General features: G+C 41.1%; 1 protein-coding gene across 2 annotated transcripts in view; it reads left to right on the forward strand.

Moving 5' to 3' along the window:
* LOC133564727 (sodium-dependent serotonin transporter-like) overlaps positions 1 to 15,258 on the forward strand; it is a 65,560-nt gene that overhangs the window by 40,815 nt on the left and 9,487 nt on the right. For both annotated transcript variants that reach the window (XM_061919208.1, XM_061919207.1), the window contains 6 exons: positions 4,225 to 4,363; positions 4,682 to 4,816; positions 9,392 to 9,495; positions 9,883 to 10,010; positions 10,173 to 10,285; positions 14,302 to 14,433. In XM_061919208.1, coding sequence (XP_061775192.1) covers positions 4,225 to 4,363; positions 4,682 to 4,816; positions 9,392 to 9,495; positions 9,883 to 10,010; positions 10,173 to 10,285; positions 14,302 to 14,433 — 751 coding nt within the window. The remainder of the gene's footprint in view (positions 1 to 4,224; positions 4,364 to 4,681; positions 4,817 to 9,391; positions 9,496 to 9,882; positions 10,011 to 10,172; positions 10,286 to 14,301; positions 14,434 to 15,258) is intronic.

The raw sequence follows: 15,258 nt of genomic DNA on the forward strand, positions 1-15,258 counted from the left end.
AACACTTTTCCACTTTGTATCAGTCCATCTTAGATGATCTCGGGCCCAGAGATGCCGGCAGCGTTACTGGATGTTGTTAATAAATGGCTTTCGCTTTGCATGGTAGAGCTTTAACTTGCACTTACAGATGTAGCGACGAACTGTATTTAATGACAGTGGTTTTCTGAAGTGTTTATGAGCCCAAGTGGTGATATCCTTTAGAGATTGATGTCGGTTTTTGATACAGTGCCGTTTGAGGGATCGAAGGTCACGGTCATTCGATGTTGGTTTCCGGCCATGCCACTTACGTGGAGTGATTTCTCCAGATTCTGTATATTGTAGCATCCTGGAAGAGTTACTGGTGCAATGGGTTCTGGGTATTTGTTCTGTTGTGTTTATGTTGTGTTGTGTTCATTCTTGTTTGGTGTGGGTTCACAGTGTGGTGCATATTTGTAACAGTGTTAAAGTTATTTATACGGCCACCCTCAGTGTGACCTGTATGGCTGTTGACCAAATATGCCTTGATTGACAATCAATCCACCACCTCGTTATCTCGCTCTCTCTGTCTGTGCCCCTCCCTCTCGACTGTTGCTTCTTGCGCACACCTCCAATCTTAACCTTGTACATACATTGGAAATACACGCAACCTTTAAACAAAACATTGGACATTTTGAGGCATTTAAGAAACCCCGCCCGGACACCCCGGACAGTCCTGCAAAAGAGGACATCTCCTGGGAAAAGAGGGCGTATGGTCAGTCTACTGTATTTAAACTGTCCACCGTGTGTGCCCGAGCTTTCAGCCGCTCTGCCCCTCATCTTTGTAACTCATTACCACCAGACCTTTGTAACGTAGACTCAATATCCCTCTTCAAATCAAGACTCAAAACACAACTATTCCTGACTGCATATTCATTTTAATCTTATCGATCTTTGTTGTTGTTGTTGTTGTTTTTATCCAATTAATTGTATTGTTTTGATTTTGTACGGTGTCCTTGAGTGCCCAGAAACGTGCCTTATAGTTAAAATGTATTATTATAATTATTATTAGACAAACTTTATTGATCTACAAGGGAAATCGTTCCACAAGGTGGGTCATAAAATTTGGCATAACATGACATCTGCTATCTGTTAGCATGCAAATGTTAACATGCTAAAAAAAATGTTTGCTAATGTTGCAGGCGTACACTTAGTAGGTGACACATGCTAACTATTATCGTTAGCAGGCTAACTTTTTTGGCCTGTTTTGCCGCCGTACACCTCAGAGTTATATTCCTTGGTGTTTGACACATGCTAATTGTTAGCATGCTAACTTTTTTCGCTAATTTTGAATGCGTACACCTATTAGTCATTGAACTTGGAGCTTGCCGCAATCTTGTTGTCATGCTAATGTTAGCATTTCAGTTGGACTCGCCCATATCCCGCCGTACACCTCATAGGTATATTCCTTGGTATTTAACACATGCTAATTGTCAGCATGCCACCTTTTTACGCTAATTTTGAATGCGTACACTTATTGAACTTGGAGCTTGTCACAATTTTGTGATCATGCTAACGTCAGCATTTCAGTTGTACTCACGCGTATCCTGCCGCACACCTCAGAGTTATAGTCCTTGGTTTTTAACACATGCTAATTGTTAGCACACTACCTTGTTTACGCTAATTTTGAATACGTACACCTATTAATCATATAACTTGGAGCTTGTCGCAATCTTGTCTTCATGCTAACGTTAGCATTTCAGTTGGACTCGCACGTATCCCGCCGTACAACTCAGAGTTATATTCCTTGGTATTTCACACATGCTAATTGTTAGCGTGCTACCTTTTTACGCTAATGTTGAATGCGTACACCTATTAATCATATAAATTGGAGCTTGTCCAAATCTTGTCGGCATGCTAACGTTAGCATTTCAGTTGGACTCGCACGTATCCCGCCGTACAACTCAGAGTTATATTCCTTCGTATTTCACACATGCTAATTGTTAGCGTGCTACCTTTTTACGCTAATGTTGAATGCGTACACCTATTAATCATATAAATTGGAGCTTGTCGCAATCTTGTCGGCATGCTAACATCAGCATTTCAGTTGGACTCGCGCGTATCCCGCCATACACCTCAGAGTTACGTTCATTGGTGTTTGACACATGCTAATTGTTAGCACACTTTGATTGATTGATTTAAACTTTTATTAGTAGATTGCACAGTTCAGTACACATTCCGTACAATTGACCACTAAATGGTAACACACGAAAAAGTTTTTCAACTTGTTTAAGTTGAGGTCCTTGTTAATCAATTCATGGTACAAATATATACTATCAGCATAATAAAGTCATCACACAGGTTAATCATCATAGTATGTACATTGAATTATTTACATTATTAACAATTCGGGGGGTGGGATGAGGAGGGTTTGGTTGATATCAGAACTTCATCAACAATTGCATCAACAGAGAAATGGACATTAAAACAGTGTAGGTCTTACTTAGTAGGAGATGTACAGCGAGCAGAGAACATAGTGAGTTCAGATAGCATAAGAACAAGTATATACATTAGAAATACATTTGATTATTTACATTAGGTTATTTACAATCCGGGAAGATGGGATGTGAATGGAGGAGGGTATTAGTAAGCGGGTTGAAGTTGCCAGGAGATGTTGTTTTAGAGCGGTTTTGAATGAGGATAGAGATGCACTTACTTTTACACCTGTTGGGAGTGCAATCCACATTGAAGTGGCATAGAAAGAGAATGAGTTAAGACCTTTGTTAGATCGGAATCTGGGTTTAACGTGGTTTGTAGAGCTCCCCCTGGTGTTGGCGGTCATTTACGTTAAGGAAGTAGTTTGACATGTACTTCGGTATCAGGGAGGTGTAGCGGATTTTATAGACCAGGCTCAGTGCAAGTTGTTTGACTCTGTCCCCCACCCTGAGCCAGCCCACTTGGAGTGAGGTGTGATCTGGGGTGGAGGTCTAAAAGTAACCGGACTAGCTTGTTCTGGGATGTTTGGAGTCTAAATTGAAGGGTTTTGGAGGTACCAGGAGGTGCAAGCGTAATCGAAAAAGGGTTGAATAAGAGTTCCCGCTACCTTTTTTACGCAAATTTTGAATGCGCACACCTATCGATCATATAACTTGGAGCTAGTCGCAATCTTGTCGGCATGCTAACGTTAGCATTTCAGTTGGACTTACGTGTATCCCGCCGTACACCTCAGAGTTATAATGCTTTGTATTTTTTTCACATGCTAATTGTTAGCATTCTAACTTTTTACGCAAATTTTGAATATGCACACCTATTAATCATATAACTTGCAGCTTGTCGCAATCTTGTCGGCATACCAACGTTAGCATTTCAGTTGGACTCGCGCGTATCCCGCAGCTTACAGTATTTACGCGCAATTTCTACAAAAATTGCATATTTTAGTACAGGGGTAGGGAACCTATGGCTCGCGAGCCAGATGTGGCTCTTTTGATGACTGCATCTGGCTCTCTGATAAATCTGAGCTGACATTGCTTAACATGATAAGTAATGAATAATTCCACTTGTAATAATTGTTAAAAATAATGTTCAAAACATAAAACATTCTCATGCATTTTTAGTCCATCCATCCGTTTACTACCGCACCTGTTCAAGAAGTTGCGTTAAAAAGTTATTTATTTATTATTGGTTACTGTGGGGGTTGTCCTCCTGGGGGTTCTTCAGACCACCAAGCACCGACATGAGAGCCTGTTTCAGGGTTTCACTATTGTTTTATTTTTCAATAAGTCTCTCAGTGGCTTTCCAGCAATTGTATTTCTCTCTTTCGTTATCGCTCACGCTCTGGCTCCAGCCCCAACCCCGTCTCTCCTCCTGGCTGCTGCTTATAACAGAGCGACAGGTGATTAGATAACAAGGCTCAGGTAGGCCATCTACGCAGCTCTCGCTGATTTCGAGGCCGGCCCTGGCACACCTCAGTTCGCTGCAGGCCGGCGGGCCACGCCCCTTCCACAGTTAGCTTCAGAATAACAATGTTATTACAAAGAATAAGAGACCTATTATACTCTAGGAATGTTGGTCTTACTTAAAAATGCACGTGTTTAGTTGTGTTCAGTGTTGGAAAAAATATCATATGGCTCTTACGGAAATACATTTTAAAATATTTGGCTTTTTGGCTCTCTCAGCCAAAAAGGTTCCCGACCCCTGTTCTAGTACCTTAACAACTCTTGTTTCACGTTCACTTTTTAACATATCTCACCTTTTTGCGTCTCCCACCAGTCGACACGTGCTGCAGGTCCACCGCTCTTCGGGTCTGCACCAGTTGGGTTCCATCAGCTGGCAGCTGGCCCTCTGCCTTCTCTTCATCTTCACCATTGTCTACTTCAGTATCTGGAAGGGAGTCAAGACATCTGGAAAGGTAAGTGACGGGGCGCCTATACGGCTAATGGTTGGCGGCTGTCACTTAGAGCGGATGAATGGCCGCGTGAATTGACGGTGGAATGGGAGGATTACATATCGCGCTCGTTATAGTTCATCATCATTTTGGCTACATGTTGGTTACGTGCGTCACCAATTAGGAGACCAGCAACCGGACCTGAAAGTCTGTTTCCAGCAGCTTTACTTGATTACGTTTTTCCATGATGTAAATAAAAAAAAGAAGTGATGACGCCACTTTCATTACAGCTGTAAATAATACAATGGCATATCAATGGCAGTATCATCAATTTCCTTCTAGGTGGTTTGGGTGACCGCTACATTCCCTTACCTGGTCCTCCTGGTGCTGCTCGTCCGTGGGGCCACTCTTCCAGGGGCCTGGAGGGGCGTGGTCTTTTATCTGAAACCTGATTGGGAAAAACTGCTCAGCACAACCGTGAGTTTTTTGTTCCACTTACAGTAGATGTTTTTATACTGTACAATGTTTCTTATCTAAAAGTTTATTTTTCCTTTTAAATAAAATTGTGCTTTTTTGGGGGTTCACATAAGAGCTCCGTCACAGAACCAATTAAGCTCGGAAGTTGTTGTATTAATATACAAACCCCAAAACCAGTGAAGTTGTCACGTTGTGTAAATCGTGAATAAAAACAGAATACAATGATTTGAAAATCCTTTTCAACCTATATTCAATTGAATAGAGGGTTAGGCCCAATAAGTGTTAAACTTCAGCCTAAACCTTTTAGGTCTGCAGCATTTTAAATGTATGAATATACAACTGTTTGTTTATGTAAAATAGTTGGTTTATTTTGTTGACCACTGACCAAAGTAACTAAATGAACTAAACTAAACTAATAGCATGCAAAGACAAGATACTTAACATTCGAACTGGAAAACGTTGTTATTTTTTGCAAATATTAGCTCATTTTTGAAATTGATGCCTGCAACATGTTTGAAAAAAGCTGGCACAAGTGGCAAAAAAGACTTGAGGAAGTTGAGGAATGCTTATCAGACACTTATTTGGAACATTCCACAGGGGAACAGGCTAATTGGGAACAGGTGGGTGAAAACGTTGTTATTTTTTGCAAATATTAGTTCATTTGGAAATTGATGCCTGCAACATGTTTGAAAAAAGCTGGCACAAGTGGCAAAAAAGACTGAGTAAGTTGAGGAATGCTCATCAGGCACATAGTTGGAACATCCCACAGGTGTGCAGGCTAATTGGGAACAGGTGGGTGCCATGATTGGCGATAAAAGTAGCTTCCATGAAATGCTCAGTCATTCACAAACAAGGTTAGAGCGAGGGTAACCACTTTGTGAACAAATGCGTGAGCAAATTGTCGAAATGTTTAAGAACAACATTTCTCAACAAGCTGTTGCAAAGAATTTAGGGATTTCACCATCTACGGTCCGTAATATCATTCAAATATCATTGGCAACCCGCAGCTCTAGAGCTGCCCTAGTTGCTCTCTGGAGCTTTTTCAAAAATGTATGAAAAATGGAAAAATATGATGGAAAACATATATATTTTTTTGTTTTAATGTGGTTTCTGTAGGGGTTAACATTAAACAAACCTCCATAATGTTAGAAACTCAACTGTTTATATTAAACATCCTTCAGTGATTAGAGACTATTTGGCAAGCGCAGTTTTGTCCTACTATGTTTGGCGGTCCTCGAACTCACTGTAGTTTGTTTACATGTACAACTTTGTCGATGCCGCCACAGTAAGACATCTTTATGTCACTCCTTTTTTGTCTCACCAAACTTTTAATATTATGCGTGAATGCACAAATGTGAGTTTTGTTGATGTGATTGACTTGTGTGGAGTGCTAATGGGGCATATTTGGTCACTGCATTACTGTAAGCTAATCGATGCTAACATGCTATTTAGGCTAGCCGTACGTACATATTGCATCATTATACCTCGTTTGTAGGTATATTTGAGCTAATTTAATTTCCTTTACTTTTATCCTTTGTGTATTTAATTTATATTTGCATGTCTCATGACACATTATCTGTATGTAATATTGGCTGCATCTCTGATAGTTGCTTGTGTGCCATGTTGTTCCAGACCACAGCAAACGTTACCCAGCTTGCCAAAGATTGTAATAAATCCATTAGAAGAAGACAGCCTGTCGTTTGCTTTAACTTGGACACAGACATCTATACCTTTGGCATTTTTAAGGCAGTCATTTCCAGGAGTTATCTCACCCTCTGAAAAGCCTGCATTTTACTAATGATTTTGAATGTTGTAAAAATGTGTAGAATAAATATTACATTTCAACGTTTCTTTCAGCAAAGATTTGCGTCTGCCTGTGGCACATAGTCATTTTGACACTAGGCTAATATAGACTCTTACAGCATGTGTTGCCTTCATTATTACACTTTTAATTTTTTGCGTCCTTCAGACAGATTTTTTGTTTTATCCGCCCAATTTGGCTCTTTCGACATTTTGGGTCGCCGACCCCTGAGTGAATTAACTGAACATGTAAATACCACTTAACAAAACCATCCAACACTGACACATTCCCTTATTCACAAGTTGAGTTACTGTGTTTCTGTTAATGATACACATTATCTAAAAGAACTAAAAAGTATCGATATTTTGGATTTGAGAATGTGTATTACAACATTCATATCTGGTATCAATATGTCAGTATTGATCCGCACATCATCACTATTTATTTCACATGTGACAAACATGGACTTTGTGAATCTTTAGAATAGAATAGAATAGAAAAGTACTTTTTTGATCCCTGGGGAAATTCAGCACCACAGTTCGCTCACAATAGACCAGTGGTTCTTAACCTTGTTGGAGGTACCGAACCCCATTAGTTTCATATGCGCATTCACCGAACCCTTCTTAGTGAAAAATATATATATATTTTTTGTTCAAATTCAAGACTAAGTTATGAGTTTTTGGTAACACTTTAGTATGGAGAACATATTGTAAGTAACAAAAACTTAATTTAGAGGTTTTTGGACACTAGGGGAACGTATTCTAAGAAACAAAGAGTTAATTTAGAGTTACGTATTTGGTTAGGGTCAGGGTTAGAGGGTTAGGGTTATAATGAGGCGATGCCGAAGGGAGACCGTAGGGTCTGTTTCAACTATCGTGGGATCACACTCCTCAGCCTTCCCGGTAAGGTTTATTCAGGTGTACTGGAGAGGAGGCTACGTCGGATAGTCGAACCTCGGATTCAGGAGGAACAGTGTGGTTTTCGTCCTGGTCGTGGAACTGTGGACCAGCTCTATACTCTCGGCAGGGTTCTTGAGGGTGCATGGGAGTTTGCCCAACCAGTCTACATGTGCTTTGTGGACTTGGAGAAGGCATTTGACCGTGTCCCTCGGGAAGTCCTGTGGGGAGTGCTCAGAGAGTATGGGGTATCGGACTGTCTTATTGTGGCGGTCCGCTCCCTGTACGATCAGTGTCAGAACATGGTTCGCATTGCTGGCAGTAAGTCGGACACGTTTCCAGTGAGGGTTGGACTCCGCCAAGGCTGTCCTTTGTCACCGATTCTGTTCATAACTTTTATGGACAGAATTTCTAGGCGCAGTCAAGGCGTTGAGGGGGTCCGGTTTGGTGGCTGCAGGATTAGGTCTCTGCTTTTTGCAGACGATGTGGTCCTGATGGCTTCATCTGGCCGGGATCTTCAGCTCTCACTGGATCGGTTCGCAGCCGAGTGTGAAGCGACTGGAATGAGAATCAGCACCTCCAAGTCCGAGTCCGTGGTTCTCGCCGGGAAAAGGGTGGAGTGCCATCTCCGGGTTTTGGAGGAGATCCTGCCCTAAGTGGAGGAGTTCAAGTACCTAGGAGTCTTGTTCACGAGTGAGGGAAGAGTGGATTGTGAGATCGACATGCAGATCGGTGCGGCGTCTTCAGTAATGCGGACGTTGTATCGATCCGTTGTGGTGAAGAAGGAGCTGAGCCAGAAGGTCAAGCTCTCAATTTACCGGTCGATCTACATTCCCATCCTCACCTATGGTCATGAGCTTTGGGTCATGACCGAAAGGATAAGATCACGGGTACAAGCGGCCGAAATTAGTTTCCTCCGCGGGGTGGCGGGTCTCTCCCTTAGAGATAGGGTGAGAAGCTCTGTCATCCGGGAGGAACTCAAAGTAAAGCCGCTGCTCCTCCACATCGAGAGGAGCCAGATGAGGTGGTTCGGGCATCTGGTCAGGATGCCACCCGAACGCCTCCCGAGGGAGGTGTTTAGGGCACGTCCAACCGGTAGGAGGCCACGGGGAAGACCCAAGACACGTTGGGAAGACTATGTCTCCCGGCTGGCCTGGGAATGCCTCGGGATCCCCCGGGAAGAGCTAGACGATGTGGCTGGGGAGAGGGAAGTCTGGGCTTCTCTGCTTAGGCTGCTGCCCCCGTGACCCGACCTCGGATAAGCGGAAGATGATGGATGGATGAATGGATACTAAAGTGTTACCATGTTTTTTTACTGGTGCAAAAAAGAACCGTGCATGAACATCACCTTGTTCAAAGAACAAAACCAACACAGTGCATAAACTCACAACAAATTACACACCTGCAGATCAGTGTGACTTCTTCTGTTGCCGTATCCGTAATACCCTAATAGGGAGAAGTTTTTATTGACACGATGAGTTGGGTGTGGTTTGACCTCCGCCAAACCCCTGAGGCCGACTCACCGAACCCCTAGGGTTCGATCGAACCCAGGTTAAGAACCACTGCAATAGACAATAAACACAGGTATTTTCTACATGTGAATAATATAATTACAGTCTATTATACAGCATTATTCACATGTGAATAATGCTGTGAATAAAGGCTCCAAACAATTTGATTCGATTCCGATTTTTGGGGTGATGATTGAACTCAGAATCAATTCTCGATTTACTGCAAAAAATTTAGATTTTTTAATACATTTTTGAAAATAATTAATTAAATTAGAGTGGACCTGAATAAGAATCTTGATTTGTGTGTGAATGGATTTTTTTGTGCACCCCAAACAACCTCTAACTTGTCTGCATTGTCACGTTCAAGGTGTGGATCGACGCTGCGGCTCAGATCTTCTTCTCGCTGGGTCCGGGCTTTGGCGTGCTCCTCGCCTTTGCCAGCTACAACCCCTTTCACAACAATTGCTACAAGTGAGTTTAAAGATTAACACTCCTGCAGATTAGATTGCAAAGCTTCGTAAATTAAGCATCGTTTTTAATCTACTCAGTGGCCTAGTGGTTAGAGTGTCCGCCCTGAGATCGGTAGGTCGTGAGTTCAAACCCCGGCCGAGTCATACCAAAGACTATAAAAATGGGACCCGTTACCTCCCTGCTTGGCACTCAGCATTAAGGGTTGGAATTGGGGGTTAAATCACCATAAATGATTCCCGGGCGCGGCACAGCTGCTGCCCACTGCTCCCCTCACCTCCCAGGGAGTGATCAAGGGTGATGGCTCTAATGCAGAGAAAAAATTTGCCACATATAGTATGGGTGTGACAATCATTGGTACTTTATTTTTCATTTTTATTTGCCTTCCAGAGACGCGTTGATCACCAGCTCGGTCAACTGCCTCACCAGCTTCTTGTCCGGCTTTGTGATTTTCACCGTGCTGGGCTACATGGCGGAGATGAGGCAGCAGGATGTGGATGCGGTCGCCAAAGATGCTGGTAAAAAAATAAAAAAACAACAGACCAGCAATTTTTCGATCTCACAATGATGGAAAAAAAGACCTTCCTTAAATTGGTTCCATATAAACTGAGGACGTCTATTCACCAATCACTGTAACCTGAGGACATTTTTAAAAATCTATTTTTTTTTCTCCTTTTCAGGACCCAGTCTGCTTTTCATCATTTATGCAGAAGCCATTGCAAACATGCCGGCTGCGACTTTCTTTGCCATTATCTTCTTCCTCATGATCATTATGTTGGGTCTGGACAGCACGGTAAGTCACTTCAAAATCTGTTGCCTCAATTTGTCCATCTCATGTCTCACCGCCCTGACAAAATGTCATATCAGCATTTCTGCAAAAGCAAAGTTGCCAACCCCCTTTTTCACTTTGACTTGCTGCCTGCCGCATTTTGCTTATTGGTAAACAAGGTGACAATGCCCCTGATATCACTGTGGTCATCCTGGCTCCATAAGCCTGTGTTTATCTGCAGCCAGCTTTGGAGACCCGTAAGGCTCTTATCAAGTCTTGCTAATCAGTTTAGCATCAGCATCAGGGATGCTTTGCTCCTCCTTTTCACGTCTGAGGATATTACTGTGTGCGCGCGTGTATGAGTGTGTGTGTTTGTGTGTGTGTGTGTGTGTGTGTGTACTCACCACAAACTACCCTTGTGTCACCTGTGTCTTGTCTTATTGGTTTCATAAGGCACCTCCTGTGGCTTTTCCATGTTCATTACCTTAAACCCGACTGATAACATTTAAATTTCCTGTCTTTTCCCACCCATATCCCAGTCCCATAATAGTACAGCGGTAACCAGACAAAAAAAAAGAAGATGTTTTACTTGGGTGTTAAATGAATCCAGCCATGTGCCACATGTGTTTGAATGTGATATTTTGTAAGTGAGTGGCTCTCAACCTTTTTTCAGTGATGTACCCCCTGTGAACATTTTTTTAATTCAAGTACCCCCTAATCAGAGCAAAAGCATTTTTGGTTGGAAAAAAAGAGATAAAGAAGTAAAATACCGCACTATGTGATCAGTTACTGGTTTATTAAATTGTATAAATATTGCTCATTTGCAGCGGTTTTTCTTGAACTATTTGGAAAAAAAAGATATAAAAATAACTAAAAACTTGTTGAAAAATAAACAAGTGATTCAATTATAAATAAAGATTTCTACACATAGAAGTAATCATCAACTTAAAGTGCCCTCTTTGGGGATTGTAATAGAGATCCATCTTAATTCTAAACATTTTTTCACAAAAAAAGACATTTTTAACATCAATATTTATGGAACATGTCCACAAAAAATCTAGCTGTCAACACTGAATATTGCATTGTTGCATTTCTTTTCACAGTTTATGAACTTACATTCATATTTTGTTGAAGTATTATTCAATAAATATATTTAATTTTTGGAATTGTTGCTATTTTTAGAATATTTTTAAAAAAATCTCACGTACCCCTTGGCATACCTTCAAGTACCCCCAGGAGTATGCGTACCTCCATTTGAGAACCACTGGTGTAAGTAATGTAACGTCCCGACACAAGCTATTTTGAAATTTTATTGCCGACCTGAACAGCAGCTCTCGTAGCACCGTGGCCAGTAGCCACAACAACACAGCTCTTCAAAGTCAAGCAATCAACTTTTTTTTATGTAGCCCTAAATCCCGAGTGTCTCAAAGGGCTGCACAAGCCACAACGACATCCTCGGCCCAGATCCTCATTATGCACTGGTGACGGTTACAGCCAGTGAGGTTGCATTCACAAACCCCCGGAATTATGAGCATCAATATTACAACACAAGAAGCGCTTTCTGCACCTTCTCTATGGGCTGTTTTGCTGCTATAATCAACTTACGAGTTTAATTAATTCTGTAACGGAGCTCCTAAGTCTGGCCCGCCATGTAATTTAATTTGGCCCTTGAGGAAATATCAATTTAGCATTAGAGCTGGCCCACCAGTGTTATACAGCGTTGGTGCCACTGTAACACCACATTCACCGCTAATACTCATATTTGCCAACCCTCCTAATTTTCCCGGTAGACTCCCGAAGTTCAGTGCCCCTCCCGAAAATCTCCCGGGGCAACCATTCTCCCGAATTTCTACCGATTTCCACCTGGACAACTATATTGGGGGCGTGCATTTAAGGCACTGCCTTTAGCGTTCTCTACAACCTGTCGTCACGTCCGCTTTTCCTCCATACTAACAGCGTGTCACATAATATTTGTGGCTTTTACACACACACACGCACAAGTGAATGCAAGGCATACTTGGTCAACAGCCATACAGGTCACACTGAGGGTGGCCGTATAAACAACTTTAGCACTGTTACAAATATGTGCCACACTGAGAACCCACATCAAACAACAATGACAAACACATTTCGGGTGAACATCAGCACCGTAACACAACAGAACAAATACTCAGAACCCCTTGCAGCACTAACTCTTCCGGGAAACTTCCAGCAAACTGACCAATAATTAACGTTTTATTCATGCATTTTTTTCTTGCTACTTCAAGGCTTGAATGTTTGGTTCATTCATTATTGTTATTTTATTTTCAAATGTATTATTAGCCTGTGGAAAAAATTTGATATTTACCTCAGAAGATTGCAAATAGAAAAAAAGGCATAACATTTTTATTTAAATTTTATTTGATATGCCATTGATATTTTTTTAATTACTATTATTATTATTTGAAACTGGATTTTACCTGTCAATAAAGTAATATAAGCCTTGCTTGTTCAATATTTAATACAAAACTTGTTTGGGTCCCTATTAAAAGGTTAATTCGTTCAACCTTGGCCCGCGGCTTTGTTCCGTTTAAAATTTTGGCCCACTCTGTATTTGAGTTTGACACCCCTGTCCCAAGTCAATCACTTGTATCTCAACTCTGCGTCGCCCGTTGAAATGAATTCAAATCAATTTCATTCAATTGCACCCCTAAAACAGCACAATTTCAACACGCAACATATAGAAAAATATGTTATAATTAGAAATAATATATCAAATCATGTTACAATCAAACAGAAGGTGTGTTAATAGTGCAATACTTACAGTATAAACAAGATGTAGGACACAACAAAAGACAAAACTGGAACATTCAGCTAAATGACAAATACAATTTCATGGACTAAGAGCGCACCGACCGGCGTATAAACTGCAGCCACAAACTTTTAGAAGAAATACTTTTTTCCATATTTTAGCAGCATTGGACTATAAACCGCAGATATATATGTTGTGAAATGAGTTATTTACACAGAAAGATTTTGTAAATGTTTTCGAAACGGTGTCTGTAAAACGGCAGTAAAACGGCTGATCAAACAAAACAGAAGTCATCGTCATGGACCCATTAGCTGCGGAAGCCAGCTCTCCAATCAGCTAAACAGACTCAACAACTCCACAGTGATGTCTTGGTGTATTTACTGAGGAATACGTGAAACTGAGATTATACAAAAATAATGCCACTGTTATTTAGTAATACTCACACAGACATTTGTAATTTTTTTTGCATATTAGCTACTGATAACGACAATTGCATTATGATAGCACACAAAAATATACATGAAAACACTCCGACAAAAATCAAACATGAGACTGTTTAGTAAGTATGAATATTTTTGGTTATATTGTAAAACTTAAAATCATTACTAGTAGTGCTGGATGAAGAATCCATACGTATAAAAACAGTATGGCCCAACAGGAGAAGAAACGGCATTTGTACTTCCGGTTGAAAGCACTAAACAAAAATAAATTCTGAAGGCGTTCACCCCTCACAACCTGCTGTGAGCAAACTCGTCCAAAAGATGGTGCCATTGCACAGACAATAACATACCTTTTCAATGTCTTTGCTTGTGTTTCATGAAAACTATTTGCATTACGGTCGTCAGCAAAGAATATTAAATTAGCCGCACTGTTTTATTGGCTCCACGGTTCAAAGCGTAGGAAAAAGTAGCATCTTATTGTCCGGAATTTACGAATTTACACATTTAGAACAAATCGAAACTAACATTTACTTGCGAATGGGACTCACATAAGTAAGAAAACGAGATATAACAGCTAGACAGCACATGAACCAATATCAGTTCTGTGTTAAATTATAAAAAAAAGTATTTTATGATCAAACAAATTAACGTTTATTGCCACATGAACACACAAAATGACTGATAACTGGTACTGTAGCGATTCCCACGGTACGGGGCATTGGTACCCTATTGGTTTGAATGTAAAAGTCACCTATCAATACCGATAAGCCCCATGCTGAACATCCAAGTTGTTTTGTTTTGTTTCGCAGTTCGCCGGCTTGGAGGGTGTGATCACCGCCATGCTTGATGAGTTCCCCAACATCTTGGTCAAAAGAAGAGAGTGGTTTGTCTTCGGTCTGGTGTGCGTCTGCTACCTGGGGGCGCTCACCACGCTCACTTATGTAAGTCAACTCTGTCATCCAAATAGGATAATAGTCTTCAAGACTTTTCAAAAATAGTCTGCGGGGTCAAAATTGACATTTTTAATTTCCATATGAGTTGGGAAATTGGGTTGGATGTAAATATAAACGGAATACAACGATTTGCAAATCATTTTCAACCCATATTCAATTGAATGCACTACAAAGACAAGATATTTGATGTTCAAACTCAGAAACTTTTTTTTTTTTGCAAATAATAATTAACTTGGAATTTCATGGCTGCAACACGTGCCAACTTAGTTGGGAAAGGGCATGTTCACCACTGTGTTACATCACCTTTTGTTTTAACAACACTCAATAAACGTTTGGGAACTGAGGAAACTAATTGTTGAAGCTTTGAAAGTGGAATTATATCCCATTTTGGTTTTATGTAGAGCTTCAGTCGTTCAACAGTCTGGGGTCTTCGCTGTCGTATTTTACGCTTCATAATGCGACACACTTTTTCAATGGGAGACAGGTCTGGACTGCAGGTGGGCCAGGAAAGTACCCGCACTCTTTTACTACGAAGCCACGCTGTTGTAACACGTGGCTTGGCATTGTCTTGCTGAAATAAGCAGGGGCGTCCATGATAACGTTGCTTGGATGACAGCATATGTTGCTCCAAAAGCTGTATGTACCTTTCAGCATTAATGGTGCCTTCACAGATGTGTAAGTTACCCATGCCTTGGGCACTAATGCACCCCCATACCATCACAGATGCTGGCTTTTGAACTTTGCGCCTATAACAATTCGAATGGTTATTTTAATTTTTGTTCTGGAGGACACCACGTCCTCTGTTTAAAAAAA

Source organism: Nerophis ophidion, linkage group LG13 (assembly GCF_033978795.1).
Source record: "Nerophis ophidion isolate RoL-2023_Sa linkage group LG13, RoL_Noph_v1.0, whole genome shotgun sequence".
NCBI classification, from domain to species: Eukaryota; Metazoa; Chordata; class Actinopteri; order Syngnathiformes; family Syngnathidae; genus Nerophis; species Nerophis ophidion.